The following is a 17,216-nucleotide window of genomic DNA, read 5'->3' as shown; positions in this document are numbered from 1 at the left end:
ATTGCTTATAATTATTTTTATTCACTTATGTTATAATATTCTGATTCATTCCTCATAAATATATTAAAAGGAATGTTTTTTTTTCTTTTTTTTTTTTGTTTCTTATTAAATATATAACACATAATAATTTATATCATAACATAAAATAACCATAAATCATATTTTAATGTTAATCATATAAAAAATATATAAATAAAAAAAAAAAAAAAGCTATTGAATTATAGGTATAACACTGTATAAAATTATATATAATTAAGAAAAAAAAAAAAAAAGAATTATCTAAATAAATAAATAAATAAATATATATATATATATATATATATTTATATGTATCATTGAACCACGAGCTTTTCGTGGTTTTGAATATATGAGTTATAAATAATCATTTAATTATTCATTTGAACTTTTGTTCACCAAAAGTGTCCAAATTTATATGAAATAGATAAACAAATCTATATGGTTATATGTATATTAAATTGTTTTAGGGTGTTTATTTTTAATGACAAAAAAATGTTTATTAATTCATTTTTTCATATTATTAATTTGATATGTAGGAAAAACTTTTAATAATCCTCTTGGCTATATTTATTTACAGAGCCTTTTGAATTTTTTTAAAGGATCATTATGATTCTTCCTAAATTTGAAATCATATTTATTAATCAATAAAAATTATTTTTTCATGTAAGTTTATTAATATGCTTAATACTATTTAATTTGTATATACTTAACTTTTCAGTTGTATTACTTATACTATTTTTTTTTTTTTTTTTTTTCCTATGTATTAGATAACTATGTTTGTTAACAATTTTATTTACTCTTTTATAATTAGCGATTATAACGTTTTCATATAAATATATCTCATATTTATAACAACTTTATGTTGTCTTATTTAAAATTGTAGCACTAACATTTCTTTTTAAATTGAAGTTGCCATTTAATTTTTCTCTGTTATTAGACTTTATAAATTCTGTACCTAATCTTTGCTGTTTATTTATCATATTGATATTTTCTGTGTTATTGTTAAGTGAATGAATTTTTTGATGATTTACCATAAATAATGTACTATTATTTTTTTCTATCCTCTCATTATTATTATTATTATTATTATTATTATATGTATTATTTATTTGTTTCATGCATTCAGCACTCTTATTACTTAGATTATTCATACCATATGTATTAAGAGTATATGTTCTAATATATTTTTGGGATACAGGTTTTGTCACATTCTTATTTTGTGTCAATAATGTATCTTTTTGAATATTTGACATAGCTGGTATTTTACCACTAATAATATTGATCACATTTTTATTTTTTACATGAGAGTTATTTCTTTTGTTGTATTGATAATTCATTGTTTGACTTATCTGACGATTATAACTACTTCTTATAGTAACGTTTTGTTCACTCTGTAAACGTTTATTATATTGATAAGGTGATATAGTAGATTTCGTATTTTCCTTATTTCTTATATTATTTATATTATTTAAATTTCTACCACCATTCAAATATTTTTGTATAGATTGATTACATATATTCTTTTTATCTTTCATAATATCCTTAGTATTATTGTTTTGCTTTATATTTTGTTTTTCAAGATAATAACCATTTTTTATAAACACATGCGCACCTGAATTTTTATTATTTTCTTCTTTTGGTAATTTTCCATAAGTATTCATTTGATCAATATTCATGTTAGGTAAAGTTGAGTAATTTCTTTCAACACTTAATGTATTCTTTGTATGATTCTTATATCTAATATTACTAAAAGTATAATTTCTTTTAATTTTGTTACTATTATTTGTTGTATCTGAACTAGAAATAACACCTTCTAAATTTTCAAAAGAAACATGTTTCATAATATGTCCTTCAATGATATTTAATTCTTCTTCATCAAACATCGTATCCGAATCTTTATAATACTTAGTTCGACTAGGTAGAGTTTTATAGTATTTTTCATGAGTATTATTCATCTTATTATCTTTTTCTTCGAAATTATTATTATTAGAAGATATATCCTTATTATTATTACCATCCCTATTAGTTGTATAATGTATATTTTTAACATTGTTTTTATTGTGCTTATCAAGTTCATGTGTATCATCCCTGCAATAATAATCACAATTATCATTATTTTTTTCATCACTATAATTATTATTATTATAATATACTTTATTATTATAATCACAATATACTTTATTATTATTATTATTATTAACATTATATTCTTCATTATTATTATCATTTATTTTTTTTTTATCATCATTTATTCTCTTTTCATTATCACTTCTTTTCTTTTCATTATCACTTCTTTTCTTTTCAATATCACTTCTTTTTTTTTCATCATCACTTCTTTTCTTTTCATTATCATCTATTCCTTTTTTATTATCATTTTCTTTTCTATTCTTATCCATTTCTTCAACTTCTTTAACAGCATCTAATTTATCATTCCTATCAACATAATTTTCAATAATCAAATGAACATTTTCCTCCTTATCATCATTTTTAGAAGCATATTTCTTTTCTCCCTTCTTATATGTATCATCTTTATTTAATAATAACAATTTCTTTTGTAATTCTTCTTCATATTTTATATCCTCACTTTCTATGTGCACAGAATCTTTTCCTTTCATAGGGGACCTTTTATATTCTGAAAACTTTGCATTCAATTTTACAGAATTATCTCTCTTAGATGAAGATATCACTTTATTCTTTACAACATTTTTTGAAATTTTCATATTATTTGTTATAGAAGAATTTTTGTATGTATTAATTGTTGTATTTAATAAACTATCCGACTTATTAAAAATTTTGGCACTTTTTGTTCTTCTGTTATATTCATTAAACGTTACATTACTATTCTTCTTATTTAATATATTCTCTTCCATATTATTAGATTTTTTATGAATATTTGTGTCTATCTTACTTTTTACATTAGAAAAATTTAGGTTTTTTTTAGATACAACATTTGTATATAATTTATTTTTTGTATTAAATTTATTTTTATTATTACTAACTGTATTTTTGTTGATATTACTGTTTAAACATTCCCTCTTTTGTATAATATTTTTTTCTATATAATTTCCATTAATATTTTGCATGGGTATTTCATCACGATTTTCATCTCCTTTAATTTTTTTTGTCATATTATTAATTTTGTCTTGAAATGTATTTTTAAAAGAATCTAAATAACACGATAAATCACTATCTGAAGAAGAAAGCCTTAAATGTTTTATTCCTTCACTTTTACTCCTTGATATTTTTTCATTATTTCTTATTATATTTTTTTTCCTTTCCTCATTTTTATGTTTTTGTATCTGATCTTTGTTTATATATGTTGGTAAAGTGGTAGGTTTCATATTATGTCCCAAATTATTAGTTGATGTATATGTTACATTTCTTACCGTTTTAACATTTTGTAAATCTTGATTTGTATTATTAAATGTTTTTGAATTGGGAGCTTGTAAAAATTCACTTGTTGATCTTTTGGTATGATGAACATTTTGTAAGTTTAAGATATCTTTAGAATTACATTCCTTATTATATATGTCTAAAATTTTAGATTTTTTATTAATACCATTTTGATTATCCATGGTATTGTATAATAAATTATAATCATTTTGCATTTTTATTTTTTCTATTTTGCTTTTTAAATATTGTTTTACTTTTGAATTTTTTAAATTGTTTGGAAGTAACATTTTTCTATTCTTTTGTAGATTATCTAAATTATTTTTAATCACATCTTGCACAGAAATAGTATTTTTTCTCGTTTCCATATTATCCATTTTGTTATTTGTTTCACTTAATTTTGAGATATTTTTTGAGTTATTAATGTTTTCATTTATATTTTTAGTTTCATTTATTTTGGACATTTTTTCTTTCATATTAATAGAGTTTGAATTATGTCGTTTTATAATTGTATTGTTAACTTTTTTATTATTTAATATTAAATCATTTTGTGTTTTTTCAACTTGTACTATATTTTGATCATCATTTTGTTGATATATTAATAAATTTTTATTATCATATTCATTTTGATTTTCATTTATATTATTATCTTCCCTTTTATTATAAACATCAATTTCCTTATTTTTATTTAAGGCTGATTTATCATTATAATGATGATTTATTTTTCGATCATTTATTGAAGAATCATCGTTAAGGTAACTTTTTTCATCAATATTTTCTTCCTTCTTTGTATTTTTGTATGTATCTATTTTATTATCTAATAAATTCAATTTATAATCAACAATATTGTTCTGTTCTTTTTCCGTATGTTTGTCATTCTTTTGTAATACATTTATACCTTTCTGTAAATTGTTCAAATTTTTAACTTTCAAACTTTTATTCAAACAATTAGAAACTTTAATATTTGTACTAATTTTATCATTTGATTTTTTTTCCGCATTTTGCAATTTATGAGAACACAATTTTTTTCCAGTACCTTTAGCATCACTTTTTAAGTTATTCTTTATATTTATTTTTTGTTTCTCTTTTATCATACTTTTCTGGTTATATTTTAAATCACATTTTATATTCATTTTTTGTTTATCTTTTGTATACATTTTATCATTATTCTTTATATAATCCCTTAAAAGCGTTCTTTTTTGAGTTTCACTTGGGAGATTATTTTTATTCAGTTCTCTATAATTAGTGTTACATGGTGGAACTTTATATGATAAACCCTTTTTATACATGTTTGGATTTCCTACTTTCATATTATTATTATTATTATTATTATTTATTATTAAATAACGCCTATTCGTAGATACACTTCTTTTATTATTTTTAACAACATTATTAACTTTATTTCTTGCGTTATATGTAAAACTACTGTGTTTATTACCTTTCGTAGTTGAATTAAAAGAAGGAGAATGTTCTTTAATATAATTTAAATTATTACTGACATCATTTTTATTTATTTTTTTTATTGACTCTAAATTGGATAATTCATAAGATATTCTTTTATTTCCATTCAATAAATTTTTATGGTTTATTTGTATATCAGACATATTTTGATTTTTATTAACATTATGCATATTTTCCATATCATTATAATTTTCCAATGCCATAAATGTTACTTTATTGTTAAAGGATAAAGGCTTAAAAGATATAACATTATTCTCATTATTACATGATCCTTTTTTATTTTTATTATTAAATTCGATTTTTTCATATGTATCCATATCATTATTACTTATTATATTATTTTCAATATAACTAAAACTATTTTCTTTATTTCCTTTTCCATATTGTACGTATTCATTAAAATTATTATTCAAATGTGCATTGTTCGATTTGACACTCTTATATTTTTCTACATTTTTATTTTTTCTCTCATTTGAGAAATCTGAATTAGAAGAACTAAGTATAAAATTATTCGTATAATCATCTTGTTCTTCTTCTCCATTTTTGCAATTTAATTTATTCTTTTGTCCAATAATAAAATCTCCATTATCGCTATTACTGGAATTCATATATTTTTTATCAACAGAAATAAAGTCAGGTGTTATCCTTGTTGTACTTATTAACTTCTTATCACCAACAATTTCTTGTTTTAATTCTACTAATGTCTGTTCTTTTTTTTTATTTTCTTTATATAAAGAACAGGAATTTGCTTTACATATTCTTTTCTCTTCCAAATCTACCAACTTGTCGTCTATATACTTTTCATAATTGAATTTATTATATAATGTATTCCCTAATCTGGGGATATTCTTTTGAGATGTATTTTGTACATTCTTATGATATTCATTAGAATTATATAAATTATTTATATTGTTATTATGTGTCTCTTCATGAAAATAAGGATTATTTATGTAATAATGCTTTTCATTTTTCTTATTCATATCATTATAACATTTAGATGTATCCACTTTATATCCATGTATATAATTATAATTACAATTATAATTATAATCATTTAAAATATTATCATTATTATTATTATTATTATTATTATGTAGGTCTTTAGATTTATCTATTTTATAATTCAAACCTTTATACACACAATTTTCATTCATATCAACATTATTATTGTTCATATGGAGATTATCCGTATATGCATTGTTACATATTATATGATCCTTATTATTATGATTATTATCATTACATTTATTAAAATTCTCATCAGATCCTCCATTTTTCATATTTTCCAGGTCATATATAAATTTCTTATTTTTTATATTCAAATATAATTTATTTATTTTTTCGATATATTTATCATACATACTTGTGTTTTCATCTATTTTCTCAACATTTTTATTTTCACATTCTTTAATGATATTTCCATTCTTATTACATTCTCCTATTCCTTTATATAATATATGAGAATCACTACATTTATGTATATCTGCAACAACATTATCATTTTTATAATTTTTTTCATGTGTATATTTTTTCCCAAATGCTTTGTTCAATAGTTTCGAAAATAAAGGCTCCTTTTGTGTTTCATTGTTACTTTGGATTTTCTTATCTTTGCTTATGTCATTCTTTTCATTGATGTTATCTTTCTTTTCCTCATTAATATATTCATTATTATTATTATTATTATTATTATTGTTATTAATTCCATTATTTTTATTAAGCGATGGCTTTATTAATAGATAGTTCTTTACATCAGAAATATATTTTCTTAATATTTCAGTATTCACATCACTTGATAACTTGTTTTGATCATTATTTTTTTTTTCAATCTTCTTTTCTTCTACATTTGCTATCTTTATTAATTCATCGTTTTTCAAATTTATTTGTGTGTCGTTCTTCTGTTCATCTCCTTTTCCATCTGTAAATTTTAAATCTCCACCATGTTGATCTTTTCTTATCTTCTCATCAAAATAAATATCCTTTAATTTTAAATTTATTTTAGAACATTTATTTTGTTTTATTAAATCAGTTGAACATTCTTTATGAACACAGATTGGTATATATGATTTATTTATTTCTTCAACAAAATTATTTTGTGATACATCATTATTAATGTGATTCTTTTCATATTTTATATTCGTTAAATTTTCATCATTATTATTATTATTATTATTTATTTCTTTGGTTTTTATCTTATTCATTATATATTCATTATTATTTGTACTCACCTTTGTATTCACTGTTTTTAATTTTTCTTCCATTTTTAAATCCTCTTCACTATTTTTCGTATCAATATCAATCTTTTCATTTGTCATCTTATTAATATTTTCCAAAGATCCAGAAAAGGAAGACATATATAATGTTGGAATATTTCTTAATACATGACACTTATCAATATTATCATCTACTTTTGTTTTTTCACATGATGAATCAACCATTTTTTGAAAAACGTCTTTTAATTCCTTATTACTGTTTTTATCAGTTTTTTCCATTATATGTGTATGTTGTTTTTCGGTAGTACCATTTTTTAAAATGTTTTCACAATAAATTTTCTCATTCATATTATTATGTACTTCGACATTCTTTTTTATATCTTCTTCTTTTTTTAAATTATTATTGTATATAATTGAAATGCTATCTCCATTTTTCATATCTACAACTGTTTTTTTCTCCATATAAATATTATTTGGTTCAATTGAATCATTTTGATTTTTCTCTTTGGGTTTTTTTTCAAAATTGTCATTATCAATTGTATCCATTTTTGTAATATCCAATTGATCATTTATTTGGGAATAAGTATCACTATATTTAATGGCCATTCCATTCGATAAAACATTTTTTATTTGATCATCATTTTTGTTCACAAAAGTGTTATCTTTATTGGAGTCGCTAAATTTTTCTTTTATAGAATTATATATATTTTCGCGATTTGTTATATCACATTCATTTTTTTTTTTTTTTTTTTTTTTTAAATCTTTAGATTCTGTTATTTTTTCGTTCTTAATAAGTTCCCCTTCTTTCTTTTTAAAAGAGTTATTTAGGTGTTTTTCTTTTACAACTTTGCATATAACAGGATCACTTATAGTGTTATATTCATTTAACTTATTTTTATTTTTCTTCCCAAATTCATTTCTTATAGTTGTACCCGAAATAGATTTAGATTTTTTTTCCTTATTCGAAAGATTGTAAAAAGGAGATGTATACTTATTGGAATCGTATTCACTAATTGTATCAGATGTAGAATCAATTTTGTCACTCATATAGGAATCATCCAATTCTAAATAATCAGCTAATCTTTGTTGTGTTTCCACAATCAAAGAATACATATCATCCTTTGAATTCCTATGTATGAAATGTTTGTATGTTTTTTTCCCTTTCTTTAATTTGTCAAAATTTAAAGAAGCATTGAGACTACTATTTATAAAGCATTGTTTTTTTATTAAATTACTTATGAAATTAAAATCATTTTTATCTTCCTTTTTAAGATGATTAATATTTTGGTTAGTATTTAAATTTTTTTGAAAACTTAATTTCCACATTTCTTGCATCCAAGGATCAGAAGACAATTCACATAGTCTTATTCTTTTATTTACATCAACAACTAATGTCTTTTTAATTAAATCTATAGCTAAAGGGTTTACAAAATCTGGGAATTTCAAATTACATGAAAATATGGATTCAACTATTTGAGTTTTTGTCCCATCAAAAGGAACATCTCCAACTAACATTTCATATAACAAAACACCAAGTGACCAAATATCAGATCTCCAATCATATCCAGTACCACTTGTAATTTCTGGAGAAAAATAAACTAGTGTTCCACATAATGAAGAATGACTTTTTTTACCTAATATCATAGCAGACAAACCAAAATCAGATAATTTAGCATTATCTTTATGATCAACTAAAACATTTTCCATTTTTATATCTCTATGAAATATACCCATTTGATTTAAATAATATAATCCATTAACTACATGACAAAAATATTTATATGCCAATTCATCTGGAATTCTTCTTTTTTTAAAGTTTTTAGATATAGAATAAATACTCCCTTTGGAACAAAATTCTAATACATGATATATATATTCTTCATCTTGCATACAACCATACATTTTTATTATATTTACATGACTCAAAACAGAATGATATTTTGCTTCTAAATATGCTTGTCCAGCTGCTTGAGATTTTATTATATGATCTTTTGATATTTTTTTTATAGCATAATATTGAGGGAATGTTAAAAATCGCATTTTCGTTACAATTCCAAAACCTCCTTCTCCAATATTTCCTGGATCAGAAAAAATTTCTTCTTCTGGATGAAACAAATTGATATTAAGATCTTTTTCATATTTTATAAATGTATCATCTAATAATGAATTAAAATTTAATGATTCCAAATAAGCTTCAAAGGTTGATTCTGTCCACAAATCATTTGGATAAGATATACAAAGTATTGATTCTAAAAATTTTTCTTGCATATATTTCAATTTTTGTTTCCATTTTGTCTCTTCATCCAGTGTGTTATTTACATATGAAGGATCTAGACAGTAAATAATTTTATCGATTAAATTACGTTCCTTTTCTGATTTAGGGAGAACAACTAAATCGAATACTTTATCCAGTTTTTTTTGAAAATTATTTTGACTACTTCTCATTCTTTTTCTATTCTTTTTTTTCATTAAATCTATAAGTAAGGAATTATGTTTTTTAGATATACAATGGTCTAATTGTTTATTTTGATTTTTAACAACCTTATCACAACTGTTCTTACTATTAATATTATTATAATGATTGTTGTTATATGTATTATCATTATTGCTATCTCTTATATTTTCCTTATTGTTGTCATTTGTATTATCATTATTGCTATCTCTTATATTTTCCTTATTGTTATCATTTATATTATCATTTATGTTATCATTTATGTTATCATTTATGTTATCATTTATGTTATCATTTATGTTATCATTTATGTTATCATTTATATTATCATTTATATTATCATTTATGTTATCATTTATGCTATCATTTATGTTATCATTTATATTATCATTTATTTTATCATTTATACTACCATTTTTATTAAAAATTTTACTTATTTTTTTTGACATATCAGTCATACGATTCGATGAAGAAAATGCATTATCCTTATCGTCCATATATTCCAAATTAACCTTTTTGGAATATTCCCTTTCTGTACATCTATTGTTTAACATTTCATCAAATACTTGTTGAATTTCATAATTATCATATGTACCTATACTACTAGATGATATTTCATAGTTTACAATTTTGTTGGAATATTCCGTTGTCAATATTGTACTCCTTTTCCTCTCATTATTACTAGAAAATTGCTTCTTTAGTACATTAGATAAATTAGTTTCTTCATTTAGATTTCTTTGTCCCCAATATGTATTTGATAAATTTGATGGTAAAGATACCGATGACTTGGCTGATGATGATAATAAGAATCCCTCAATTTTTAAATATACATCCAATTCTTTTTCTAATTGTTTTTTTTCAGATAAATTTATATTATCATTAATGGTACAACTCCTTTTTTTTCTTCCTAAATTATTATGATCATAATTATCTAAATGAACTTTTTCAGAATTCTTATTTGATAAAAATATATTTTTATTCCCATTTATATATATATTTTTTTTTTCATTATCATTTTCATTTCTTTTATTATTATCCCTTTTTTCTTTATTATATTTTTTTGTATTATTTCCTTTCATATCCTTTTCATTCATAAAAGTTTTATTTATTTTAATTTTCTTATCATTTATTGAATGTAAGTTGTTCTTTTTTACCTTATCATTATTTATATTAACCTTTTCATATATAGAATTCTTGTGAGCTTGTCCTTTGTTCAAATTTGTTAGTTCGTTTGAATTTCCCAAATCATTAGATGCCTTATTAATATATGGCATTATATTATCATTTTTGTATTTTTCTTCATATGACATAAAATTGGAAAATGAAGGAAATTTGCATTCTTCTTCATTCTCGCTATTTTTTTTGTCATTCTTTTGGTCACTTTCTTTTTGTTCATCTAATAAGCGTAAGGTATTATTTCTTGGTATATTATATTGTTTTTTATGTTCATTATGGAAATTTTCTTCTGAATTTGGAAATTGTTTATTATAATTATAATATAAATTTGCATTTTCATTTTGTATTATACCTTTGTCTTCCTCATTAAAAGATTTTTTTTCTTTGTTGTATATATTTTTTATAACGTGTGAGTTATTATTTCCCATTTTATTTTCTTCACATATATCATACTTATTATTTTTATTCAATAATATAGAGTTTGTTGGCTCTTTAAGTTTTTCAATTCCTTTAATTTTATCACAAATAATTTTTTTTTTAATACAATTTTCATTTACCTCTTCTTGTAAAGTTTTATCATTTATTTTGTCATTTGTATAAAAAACATTTGGATAATGTAAATATTTATTTTCCAAATTATTTTTTTCCACTTGTGCAAATTCAATAGGTCTATTATCATTAATTTCGTTTTTATTTATTATGTGTTTTCCTATAAAATTTTTCTTTTTAAGTTCATCACATTGATCACTTTGTGAATTAATATTTTCGGAGTCTGAAAAATATTCTTTAACCTTTCTAGATAAAGTAATATCATGTGATGATAATAAAGATATTGGATATGAATTTTTTACACATATATCTTCTTCTGCATGCACAGCATTATCATTTATTAATACATTATTCTGATTATTTTTTTTTATTTCATAATGAATTTGCTTTTCACACATATCGTTATATATATGCTGTGTATTATCTTGGATATATGTACTCCTTTTTATTTGCTCGTCATTTTTATGTACACATTCATTTCCGTTCAAATCAAAATGTTTATTATTATTATTATTATTAAATGATTGTTCGTATATATATATATTTTTTTTTTCTTTCTTATTATCAAAAGTTTGTACGCAATTTTCTTTTACTACGTCTATTTTTTCATCCTCCTTATTTTGTAAGCTCAAATCCCTTTTTTGATCATTACTATTAATTATATATATATTTTTTTTATTGCTGAGTAAGTTATTTTTCATTTCATAATAATTATTCAATATATGTAAATCTTTATTACCATTATAATTTTCTCTATTGACCATATATGATGATATATCTTTATAACAATATTTATATTTATCATCATTTCTTTTTTCTATTTTTTCTTGAAAAACATATTTTTTTTCATTGCTATTTTTATGAGATAAGAGTTTATGAAAATAAATATTGTCTTCATCACTTCCATTATTATTAAAATGTTCATTTATATATTTTTCATTAATTTTGTTTATACGAGTTCCACTTTCACACTTATCATAATATTGTTCATCACATTTCTTTTTATAAAATGTATTATTAGTAGTATTATGATATTGATGAATATTACAATTATTTATATAATGTGTATAAGTTGCATTATCATCTTCAATCTTATTCCCATCTTTTATATTAAGATAATATGAAAAATCATTTCGATTTACATGAACACATTTATTTATATCATTTAAAGTATTTGTCATTTTATTTTCTATATCGTAATTTATGTTTTCATTTATAATATATCCATTATTATTATTATTATTATTATTATTATTATCCAAATGATATTTTGTTCCTACATCGTTATTAATATTCATATTTTCTTTTGTATCTATAAAACTATTTGTGTTATATGATATATTATATTTATCATTATTATATATTACATCATTTTTATTTTTCCTTGTGGAAATAACAACATTATTATTATAGTTTTGATTAGGTATATTATTCATATCATGTACATTTAATTTATGTATGACCGAACCATAATTATTATATATATTGTCATATTTTTCATTATCATTATTAATTATTTTGTTATTGTTATATGAGACATAATTATTTTCAGGTCCATTTTTTATTCTCACATATTCATCATTAGATATATTATTACAGTTATTATTTTTAATATCCTTTTTATCCGTTGATATATTACTGATTATATCCTCTGTCTTTTTATATTTCTTTTCTTCATTATATTTCAACGTAACATTTTTATTTTCATAAAAAAATGCATTATCAGTTTCATTTGTTTTTTCTAATATATTTATATTTTGATACTTCTTTATTTCATTAATATTCTTTTTAATCTTATCCATATAATAATCCTTCATATTAATATTCTGCATGCTACTGTAAACCTTCTTTTCTATATCCTGAGGTTACTGCTCTATATAGATATTATGTATATATATATATGTATGCTTTTTTACCCTTTTTTCAAAAAATACTTAATACGTTGTATAAATAAAACATATGAAAAATATATATAAATAATAATATTTATATATATGATACTCTTCATATATTAATAACAATGAAATGAAAAAAAGGGTAAATATGTTAATACATATATATATACTTATGTTAAGAATTCGAATAATTAAAAAAAGGAAACACAACAAAGAGATATACATCGAAATGAAAGTATGTATGAATATATAATTTTGAAAGATGGGGAAAAAAAAAAAATATATATAGTCATAAAAAAATGCCAACCAGTGGGTGGGAATATAGATATATATTGATCAATATATATCTTAGATGAAATAATGAAAAAGAAAAAAAACAATACATATATAATTATATATATATATATATATATATATATATATATATATATATATATATATATATATATATATTTATAAATATATCTAATAAATATTTTGTTAATACAGTGATTACAAAAAATCTATGCACATTAATCGTAAATGTCCTTTACAATCTAGAATCCATTATATATTTTATGTATTAAAAATTATAATAGTAATAATATACATTTTATATATGGCTTCAAGAAATATATATCGTAAAATAATTAAATATTTTATTTATCTAATAATTCATTTTGTATATTAAGTATAACTACTTCATTTATTTTTCCTAGAAACAATCGTTTCGTTCTAAAACAAAATAGACAAACAAAAGAACAAAAGTAAATATACAAATATATATTTATAGATATATATAGACATAAGAACACATAAATATAATATAAACATATATCTATATTATAAATTAACATTAAATAAATCAATGTTTTTTATATTAACAAAAAAAAAAAAAAATTCACATAGAGCGCATTAACTGGTAAATATATATATATAATCTGCAAATTTATTATTTATTAAAATATATATATATATATATATATATGATGTCATAGGTTTTTCTACAAATGTATAAAACATTTTAAAACGCAATATAAAAAAAAAAAAAAAAAATCAAATCAAATCAAATCAAAATGAAAAAGGAAAAAGAAAGAAAAAAAAAAAAAGTAAAACTTTTCATTATTATATATAAATATAAATTGTAATTGTGGAAAAACATTTTGGTTTTTCTTTTTCATTCTTTACAGGTTTCAAAATTTCCTCTTTCATTTTATTTTATATTATTTATTTTTACTTTTTGATTTTTCATCATATATAGACGTTAAGCAGGACAATAAACTATTCACATTATAAGATTCATACATTTATATATAATAAATATACATATTTCATGACACTGTATACTTGTACATTGTGTGCATATATATAAAAACAACTTCATAAAAAACGAAAAAAAAAAAAAATATTATAATGTTCATAATTTTGACTGTTACATATATTTGAGGATTCTAATTAACACAGTAACCAAAAAAAAAAAAATATACAGGAACATAAAAAAAAAAAATATTAAAAATGTCTTCTATTAATTTGATTGTAACAATTTATTTATATAAGTATAATATTTATTACATAGACTATGAAAAAGGTTTTTTTTTTTTTTTTCCTCATAATTTTATATAAAATTTCCACATATGCAAATATGTGCATACATGTGCACTTTTTCCCGTGGTTTCAATAATATGACAAAGGGGGTATTGTATATATACATATATATAAATATATACATGTTATGTAGACATATTGCTTTTATTTAATAATTTTAAATTATATGTTGTCTATTTTGATAAACAGTATTTGTTACCAAAGGTTTAAACAAATAAAAAATCACTTTTATAGTAAAATGTCTTTTCTACATAACATGATGTTACAAATATATATATATATATATATATATATATATATAAATTAATAATGTTTTTATTTCTTTATTAATTTCAGTTTTCTTCTTTGTTCATATTTTAATTATTGTACTTTTATACATATATATATATATATATATATATTATCACATTCTATATTGTTTTATATTCATATACATATTTCTTAAATTTATAGAAAGAAAAAGTTCTGTAGAATATATATATGTACAAAGACTTATACAACCCCATTTTTAATTCTATATGTAACGTTGTAAAATATTATTTATAAAATAAATGATTCTACACAATCTTAACCAAAGTAGATATATTCTTTTTTTTCACTCACTTATTATCATTATAATTTTATACTATTTTTTAATTCTTTTAATTTTTACTTGTTTTCTTAGTCAAAATAGAAATAAAATCAAAAAAAAAAAAAAAAAAATATTTACATTCCATTATTTTAATAACATAGATAATGGGTAAATAATAATTAAAAAAAAAATAATAAATAAAATAACATAAAATTATAAATAAATAGGAATATGACAAAATGTTATTATATATATATATATATATGTATATACAAATTCAATAAAAATTCTATAAAATTAAAACACCATATATCTGGGTGTATATCTTAATATATTTATATAATAAATATATACATCATTTTATCTATATAACTATCATATGCACATTTAAAAAAGAAAATTAAATAACATATAAATTACAATATTATACAATTTATATGTATATATAAACATATGGTGATTATATATACATATTTCATATAAGCATTTTAGAAAAATATAGTATATACAAAAAAATTAAAACATTATAATAATATTTATAAAAAAAAAAAGGAAAAAAAACAAAAAGGGAAAAAGAAACAATCATTGTTTATATTAAACATATAAGTGTATAACTAATATATGAGCATTCAATATAAAATATTAATATATAAAAATACGATACAATTGGTATGTAATATTTAAAATATTAATTAAAAAAATAAAAAAATAAATAAATAAATAAATAATAAATAAATAAATAAATAATAAATAAATAAATAAATAAATAAATATATTTATGTGATATCCATAAATATATTGTTAAAAAAAAAGAAAGGCTAAATAATACAAAAATATTATATAAGGAAAAAAAAAAAAAAAAAAAAAAAAAAGAGGGATGCTTGCATAAATATATATATACATATATATTTATTTTTTTATTTTAGATACTAAAAAGTTTATATAATATAATTTCATGAGTAAAGAATTAGTATTTATCAAATTCAGAAGCTCTATAAAAAAAAAAAAAAAGACAAAAGAAATAAATATATATAAATATTCATAATTTTCAAAAAAAATATATGATCGTCCAACTTATATATTTTTATTAAAAGAAATATATATATTCATTATTTACCTGAACTTTCGTCCATGTATGTCTACTAAAAAAGCTCTGCCTGTTTAAAAAATAAAAAAATATATTATATATATATATATATATATATATATATATATACATATTTTAAGACGAAATGTAATGGATATCATAATGTACTATATTTTCCCCAAAAAAAAAATAAAAACAATAAAATTACCATATGCATCGTATATTAATATAGGCTTTTCTTTAAAATGACTTTTTAATCTGTAAAAAAAAAAAAGAAAAAAAAAGTGGTAAGTTTAAAAATCTATGTATATTAATACTTTTAATATCATTTTTCTTTCATTTATAATATTACATATATTGTTTATAAACCACAAAGAGAAATAAAAAAGGGACGACGAATAGAGGAAATAATTTAAAAATTAAATTTATGTAAAAAAATTCTCGTGGGTATTTATTAAATATATCATAAGAATAGCTGTAATTATTGTTTGAGTATCTCTAAAAAGAGAAAAAGATATATATTATAAATATATATATATATATATATATATATATACATATATATGTTTTTTTAACAATTTAAAATGTTAGAATTTTTGGTTTACTCTATTTTGTTCATTTCTTTCATTCTCTCTCATTCTATGAACTTCTTCATAAAATGCACGATGAAAATCACTAAAATCGTTTGTAAAACCTTGGCCTTTTTTCATGTCTTCAGTTCTATAGTTCTTTGTGTAACTATTTTCATTATAGAAAGAAGTATCTATAAAAAAAAAAAAAAAAAAAATTAAATATATATAAACAAACAGAAATATTCGTAAAT

The 17,216-nt window shown here is 20.0% G+C and overlaps 2 protein-coding genes across 2 annotated transcripts in view; both read right to left on the bottom strand.

Annotated features, from left to right (window-relative positions):
- Positions 1-875: 875 nt before the first annotated feature.
- On the bottom strand, positions 876-13,073 carry PRSY57_1355700 (serine/threonine protein kinase, putative; the record flags this gene model as incomplete). The annotated part of the gene is made up of 1 exon (XM_012909479.2): positions 876-13,073. The coding sequence occupies one exon, from the start codon at positions 13,071-13,073 to the stop codon at positions 876-878; it is 12,198 nt and encodes a 4,065-aa protein (XP_012764933.2).
- A 3,200-nt stretch (positions 13,074-16,273) lies between these two features.
- PRSY57_1355600 (DnaJ protein, putative) overlaps positions 16,274-17,216 on the bottom strand; it is a gene marked incomplete at both ends in the record, with an annotated part of 1,615 nt that continues 672 nt past the window's right edge. Inside the window, 5 exons of the mRNA XM_020115218.1 lie at positions 16,274-16,298; positions 16,424-16,463; positions 16,602-16,651; positions 16,746-16,891; positions 16,999-17,156. Coding sequence (XP_019970141.1) covers positions 16,274-16,298; positions 16,424-16,463; positions 16,602-16,651; positions 16,746-16,891; positions 16,999-17,156 — 419 coding nt within the window. The remainder of the gene's footprint in view (positions 16,299-16,423; positions 16,464-16,601; positions 16,652-16,745; positions 16,892-16,998; positions 17,157-17,216) is intronic.

This window comes from Plasmodium reichenowi, chromosome 13 (assembly GCF_001601855.1).
Source record: "Plasmodium reichenowi strain SY57 chromosome 13, whole genome shotgun sequence".
NCBI lineage: Eukaryota > Apicomplexa > Aconoidasida > Haemosporida > Plasmodiidae > Plasmodium > Plasmodium reichenowi.
This window is presented reverse-complemented; position numbering and strand designations above follow the sequence as displayed.